At 40.8% G+C, this 7,327-nt stretch overlaps 1 protein-coding gene across 2 annotated transcripts; it reads left to right on the top strand.

The window, feature by feature from the left end:
• The first annotated feature begins 3,014 nt into the window (after positions 1 to 3,014).
• Positions 3,015 to 7,249, top strand: LOC114449391 (aquaporin-4-like). 2 transcript variants are annotated; one of them, XM_028427019.1, is made up of 5 exons: positions 3,015 to 3,153; positions 3,687 to 4,104; positions 4,192 to 4,356; positions 4,931 to 5,011; positions 6,269 to 7,249. In XM_028427019.1, exons 2-5 carry the CDS (start codon positions 3,721 to 3,723, stop codon positions 6,518 to 6,520), a joined length of 882 nt encoding a protein of 293 aa, XP_028282820.1. In that variant the 5' UTR covers positions 3,015 to 3,153; positions 3,687 to 3,720; the 3' UTR covers positions 6,521 to 7,249. The 2 variants fall into 2 exon arrangements, with proteins under 2 accessions (XP_028282820.1, XP_028282818.1); XM_028427017.1 differs by lacking the exon at positions 3,015 to 3,153 and adding an exon at positions 3,161 to 3,294.
• The last annotated feature ends 78 nt before the right edge of the window (positions 7,250 to 7,327 follow it).

The raw sequence follows: 7,327 nt of genomic DNA, 5'->3' as shown, positions 1-7,327 counted from the left end.
TAAAGAGGGAGTTGTATGAGCCTTGACGTATTATTTCAGAAAGTTAGTCTGGAGCCAAGTTTATTGCGACTTATCAGGTGCGCGCCATAACCGGAAGTCATGTACAGAGTATTTTGAAGTAAAACGATGAGAAACAAAATCCCTGCAGCTGAAAATATTCCTCTGTGAAGAACAGCGGGGCATCTTCACAGATTTGTGCAAGACTAGTATGATCCATGGCCAGAAGCAATGAATCTGTCATCAAAAATAAAGGCTGACATACCAAATATAAAAAAACAAAAAAGCAGGATGTGCAGACTGTTCTTTAATCTTAACTATAAAAGAATTCAATGAGAGGATTTGGATTAATTTAACATTATTAACCAAGAGTGCGCTGACTTCTTCTTCTTCTTGTATTCCGTCTCAGACAGCGTCAGCCATGGCAGTGCTCGTTTCTCCATTAAAACTAAACGAATCTAGGGGACAGATTCTTAATCAAACACAAGTCTAAGAGTATCAACAAACATTAATTGACTCAACTGTACTTTAAACACATGCAAATCTGAAGAATTAAGGCAAGCCTTTAATTAGTAAAGAAGGGGAATCCTCTGATGTGTGTGACGCCTGGAGGAACTATTGAAACAGGATCCAGGAAAAGAACTCCGCATGATACTGAGTTAACTGTTTTAAACGATGTATGTAGCTCATTAATATTCCAGTGTGTATAGAAGGAGCATTTAAATTTCTGTGTAAAATGAGCAAGCCTAGTGGCCATATTTACCATTGTAAATAAAACTGTGCACATGCATAATTGTCAAATTATGGGTACTTTTTTGTCTAACTTAATTAAATAAATAAATAAATATCACATCCACTCTTACAGCACTCAGAGCCTGTTTTTGACTGGACGTGCAAGAAGATACTCGCTGGCATAAGCAAAGAGTGATGAGCGCCGGCAATATATCTTCCTCTTCTTCCCACGGTGCATGCAAAAACCTCTTCTTTAGGAGACAGAAATATTCGCCTGCTGCAGATCTGTGGTATCACAGGGCAGCTCGGGTTACTCTGATGCACAAGTCGCTTGCAGTATGCATTCACAATATATCTTGGCTGCAAGCTACGCACGTTGAAATTTGAAACATAAACGTCTGCCACCTTCATGCCCATCTTAGACAGAGCAGGTGAAGTATTCAGAGCAAAGGTCGAACATTATGGAGGTGGGGTGTTTTTGAGCTCACACAGAGGACAGAAGACGAAGATGAAGAAGACTCCATGTAAATTAACACATGAAAACTCCCTGGAATGTCCTTTTTTAGAGGTCACTTACATGGTCAGTGAACGCATCATTAAGCCAGGTCTCACGCAGTCACATTGTAACATGTGTGGGGCTTTATAAATCATTGTACAGATGCAGTTGTGGGTCACTGACTTCATTTTCACAGCATCAATACAAATGTAAACAAGACAACATGTTAATTACAGTAATAACTCTCTTCTGATTACCTCCCTGTTTTGTTGTTCCAATTTTTTGATGTCAGCCATAACACACACAGTCTGCTGATGATACCTTATCATCGCACACCAGAAGTCAAAACAACCAATTCAGCATGTCCGCTGTGTGTCGTTCTGTGTCGTTTATTTAAGGTATCGGTTAAGTCTGTTTCTCTATTAGAAAGTTAGTAATATAACACTAACATATATTTTGAGTGGTCATGCAGGTATACTTTTTAGCAGCAGTGTAAATGGAATGATCAAGTGTAGAAATGTGAAAAATGTAAAAAATGTGTACAATTACTTGAAATTATAAAACATATCCACTAACTTGTAAGTCACTTATATAAGGTTATGGTGCTCTTGTTGTGTATCACATTATAATATTGACCTTTCCAGATTTCTTTCTTGTAGGCTTGATGTACCTACTGTATGTGTGTGTTTGGCAATGTGCAAACATTTAATCCAGATAAAAACAGAAATGTTGAGTTTTATTTGCTTCTTTGTGAAGGTGGAAGTAAACATACACAGAGTTTGTGGCTGATATGGTGCATGAACACTGAACACTGAGTGTTAAACCAGTAAATCCTCAAAGCCTGTTAGGTGACTTTCAAAGTTCTCTTCTAACCTTTGTTAACATTTCAATTCTAATACACACAACTGCAAGTTAATGTAACTGCAAATATTAACATGATTCGCAATAAAATTACTGAAAGTATCAAAAGTAAAAATATGTGGCAGTGTTTAGAAATGAGCAATATCTCTGTTAGATGTTTATGTTGTGATCTTGCTTTGCAATAATGAGGTGGAGTTATTTAAACATACTAACCTCTGACTGTGATGTTTAAAATAAAATACTGACTGTATCTTCGCTTCACATGTAATCATAGCAGGTAGCCTTATATAGCACCTCAATACTAGTTTCCATCCGCTGTAGCACAAACAGAAGAAGATTGTCCCATTATGGTTACACACTGACTAGATATTTTTCCACTGAAGAGACAGAACATACAGCAAAGCATTCATTTGTAATTCTGCACAGGGTCACAGATGGGCTGAGCCCATCTCAGTCTATCAAAGGGCAAATCCAGACCAACAATCCAGACCGACAATCACACCCATTTACATGCACAAAACACTAATAATAGTGTTTTACTATATATTTGCATTCACTTAAATGTAAATATGAGGAATTGAGTTATGATGGCTGTGATAATTGTATGTACCTAAAACTAGATTTAATATGTTGAATCTGTACACTAAAATGATCTTACCTGATTATTTTTGGACATTTTTTTCATACGTTTTTAACTGAATGTGTGTTTCTGCATGTTCAGCTGTTGGTGTATGTTGCATATTACTCCATCATGTTTTCAAAGCTGCGATATGACTAAGATGCTGAGGCTGATTGAGTCACAGTGAGGTCACCCTTAGTGCAACTGAGAGCTGCTTGCAAGCAAGTCTCTCGACTCCTCCTCCCCTCCACCCTCCCTCTACCCTCCCACCACCACCACCACCACTGAACAGGCTGTTTAATTCCTGAGAGGGGATGCTTGGGTAGTAACCTAATAAAGCTGCTGGATGCAATCCCAGGGCACAATGTGTGGATCGTGTTCATCTGACAGACTCTCCTCGGCTCTCCTCTGCTCCAATCACTGCCATCACACAACCTGCTGCTCCTCTGTAAGTACTGCAGGTCACAGACTTTACAGCTTGTTCACTTTTGGTGCTGATGAAGGGAGAAAGTGTCTAAACAGGGCCGATGATCGAAAACATATCCCACACAGCGGGGACAGAGACAGTGACAACACGTTGTTGCAGTTGGTAAGGTGTAGCTTTTGTTTGTTTTCAGGGAGAACCCATTGAAAATTGTCTTACAGATATTATAATTTGTGCAAATTATCTTCTCTTTAGCACTGACAGTCAAATGCTGTTCATGCATTGCACATCCTGGTTAGAGTTCAATGAGTGGCAGCAATTAATCGCTGTATGCTTTGACTGTAAGTGTGATAATTTGCCCTCATACACAATGTTTAAAGAATGCTCTGCGTGGCATTTTGTCATGGAAAGTCACAGGCTTAAATCCCTAGTGGAGTTATGAATGTTTTGCCCAGAGGCAGCCAGTCTGATAGGGTTCAGTACATTTCCAGCCACATGCACACACACCAGGAATACATAAGTAGGCTAATCATTTTTCTCATTATTCTTTTTGCCAGGAGGTGCCTGTCCTGGTGTAACTGTCAGAGCATAATGGTGGCATTTAAAGGGATCTGGACCAAGGACTTCTGGAGGGCTGTGTCTGGAGAATACCTGGCCACTCTCATCTTTGTCCTCCTCAGCTTGGGCTCTACCATCAGATGGCCTGCAGGGGAGGAGAAACCTCCTCCAGCTGACCTCGTCCTTATCTCCCTGTGCTTCGGTCTCAGCATCGCCACTATGGTGCAATGTTTTGGTCACATTAGTGGCGGACACATTAACCCCGCCGTCACAGCAGCTATGGTTGTAACTAGAAAGCTGAGCCTGGCAAAGGCTGTCTTCTATGTGGTGGCTCAGTGCCTGGGAGCTATTACAGGAGCTGGGATTCTCTATCTGGTCACACCTGCTGCTGTTCGAGGCTCCCTTGGTGTTACCACGGTGAGGGTTTATTTTTAATTGTGTGTGTGTGTGTGTGATGGATGTATGTTTTTCTGCCATGTATGAGGAAAATCTTCTGTTTCCAAGGTGAACTCGGACATTTCGCTGGGACACGGCCTTCTGGTGGAGCTTCTTATCACATTTGAACTGGTCTTCACTGTCTTTGCCACCTGTGATCCCAAACGCACTGACCTGGGAGGCTCTGCAAGCCTGGCCATTGGTTTTGCTGTAGCCATAGGTCACCTGTTCGCAGTAAGTAGCTTCAAGCAGATACATGATATCAGTCTGGGTAAATTTGATTATACTGAACATCCACAAGGCAGTTAAATAAAACTACAACAGCTTGAGAAATCTTCAGTAACATCAGCTCCTGACTCCACCAGTGAAACAGATATGAGGATTAATCTGAAGATCATATTACTTTCAGCAGCCACATTAAAGATTTGTAGCACAACAACGCTTCCAAGAGCAAGCTTCCTTAGCTGAGAAAGAGCAGGTGCGTGCAGCATCTATCTCTTTAGCATGTGACACTGTGATTCACACCCACGTGCACTTCTTCATTGGAGCCTTCCATCGCATGGCAACCCATCTCTGGGGGCTTCCTGAACCCCGCAGAGCAAATGAATGCACAGGGAAATAGATGTTATCTCTCGCAGCTGATATCTCCCTTAGACTGTTTTACTAAGTGCACACACATTACAGCTTGTAGAAGCCACATTCTTCCAGTATCCTGTAAACCAGATGAAGAAGGCTTTATGCATCAGTGTGAACGTTTGCACATACAGCATAATGTTTGAATAATTTAAATTGTTGTGAATCCTTTTAGATTCCTTACACAGGAGCCAGCATGAACCCTGCTCGTTCATTTGGGCCTGCACTTGTCACGCTTCACTTCGAGAACCACTGGGTAAGAGATGCAAGTGGATGGTTGAACTTTCAAGAGTTTGTGTGGGAAAATATAATCTAATTAGGCTGGGGTATATTATATTATATTTCCTTTCAGATGCAGAGACAAATGAAGGGTTTGCCGCACAAAAGCCTTATATAAATTATGTCACACACACTAAAGGTATCCACAGACTCAGTCATCCTTGCACAGAAAAAGAATTTTCATAAACAAATTGATAGCTTTTATGAATACATGTATAGTCCGAGCTGACAAACCCTTTTTTGGTCTCAAGGTCTGAGCAATCATCGCCCTAGTCGCCCTCATCAGACAGCTTCTCTTCAAATGTAGCATCTAATTCTGTCTAATTCCTGCGTTGTGTATTAGCCATGATGGCGACAATGCAAGAAGCTACATTTGATCATATTTCCTCTGGTCCCATGGAGTGCCATTGCTCTCTGTTGGTGGGTAAAGCAACACCTGAGCTACTCCTGCTAGTGGATGGGACATTTTTGCTCTAGTATTTCCACAGTACTGTAATGGCACAGCTCAGATATTATGTCATCATGTCATGTCTGCACTCCCACAGATGATTAGATATTAGAGTCATTTCATTCTCAGCACCACAGACTGTACAAAGTGGTGTGAACTAAAGACCAAAATAATCTCTCACTTACACCAGTATATGTGAAACGAAGCGAGGCAGGTTAAATGCTTATTAGAAACTTTATATGACCATTGACTTTATGAATTCATCCAACAATTGAAGTCTCACATCCACAGAATGTTCACCTCAAGCTATATAATGAGATGTCGCTGAACAAGGTGTAAAATAACATTAGCGCTGAATTTTTGTATCCAGGTAATTATTTGCAATGAAATATTTGCAGAGAGCACGAGTGTGTGTGTGTGTGTTCAGTGCTGTCTAACACAGGTGAACTCACTCAATAACTTAGTTCAAAGTTGCAGCAAAGTGGAATCAACAGTTCAGTCACACTGACAAACGTCATATTTGACGCAAAGACTAGTCTAATTCATAATACTTTTATTCAAATGATCTATTTTACCATTTTTACCATTTGAGGGTAGAACTTGACGTCAGATAGTTGGGCACCCAGATAACTCACCTGGTACAGGATAAAGTCCCAGGATTAACTCCAAAAATGTCTTTAACAAAAACAGATATAGTTAGGTAAATTATTCTTCTGTCACATTAAGAAGTAGTGGAAAATGCTTGGCACTTCCTGATGAATGTGTTTGTCCCACTGTTTCTGACAGGTGTACTGGGTAGGACCCATTCTGGGAGGCATCATGGCTGCCGGCCTGTATGAGTACCTGTACTGTCCTGACCCTGATATCAAGAAGAGGCTGAAGCAGGTATTTAAGAAGGACACGTCGGGAAAATACAGGGAGGTAGAGAGCGAGGATATCGCCATCAAGCCGGGCTCCATCCACAACATCGACCCGGAGAGAGCAGAGAAAAAAGATCCCTTCCAGGACTCATCAGGAGATGTGTTGTCCTCTGTATGACTATCACGTGCACTGGAAATGGAGACCAATTTGTAGAGCGAAATGACAGTCAAACATCCGAGTATTCACCCACCCTCTTCCAAAGACTATCTGCCACAACTGGCGTTATTATTATTATTATTATTATCTTCGTCATAAAGCTAATACAATGTTATGGCTCAAACATGCAGCCTGTTCGATACTCCTCCCGGGGCCCTCCCTGAATGAGTTGGCATGCGACACGCACATCACGCACTACACACTGCAGCCGGTATCACATAGTGTAAAGAAAATATGTGCAGGAGGGTCAACCAATTACGTGAGGTCATCATGCCGAATTGGACAAGTGAGGAAGAAAATGGAGCCTTGTTATTTTTGGATTAGTGTCACATTTGGTCCATGTAGTGTATATGCAATAAAAGGAGAGAGTTTTTTCCCCCTTGTGATCATTAAGCACATTACAGAACCCAAGCATTGTAAGACAGCTCTGACAAGCTGCATCATGAAAGCTGTGTTACAATGCTCTCCATTTCCAGTGCAGCAACTGGTACGTTTGAATGGAAACACTGTGATTTACTGTTTTTTTTTTTTTACTTTATCAAACTGTGATTGTATTTTATAGATCTAGAGTCATGTAGCTCTTCTGTATGACTTCTCTGTACGCTTAATTTATTGCTGGCTGGTGAGTTTGTGTGCTCAAAAAACAGGAAGTATGAGAAATAATTGCAACAATAAAGTTTATTTTAATTATTCCAGCCTCATTATTTTTACTTTCTGCTGAAGTCCACTGCAATATTATGATATCAATGACCATATGTTTTTTTATAT

This window comes from Parambassis ranga, chromosome 17 (assembly GCF_900634625.1).
Source record: "Parambassis ranga chromosome 17, fParRan2.1, whole genome shotgun sequence".
In the NCBI taxonomy this organism is placed as follows: Eukaryota; Metazoa; Chordata; class Actinopteri; family Ambassidae; genus Parambassis; species Parambassis ranga.
The sequence above is the reverse complement of the archived record's forward strand: the minus strand, read 5'-3'. Positions and strand labels throughout refer to the sequence as shown.

Coding starts and splice junctions, on each gene's coding strand:
- LOC114449391 (XM_028427017.1), top strand. CDS start 3,233: ATGATCGAAAACATATCCCACACAGCGGGGACAGAGACAGTGACAACA. Junction 4,105..4,191: donor GCTCCCTTGGTGTTACCACG/GTGAGGGTTTAT, acceptor TCTGTTTCCAAG/GTGAACTCGGACATTTCGCT. Junction 5,012..6,268: donor TTCACTTCGAGAACCACTGG/GTAAGAGATGCA, acceptor TGTTTCTGACAG/GTGTACTGGGTAGGACCCAT.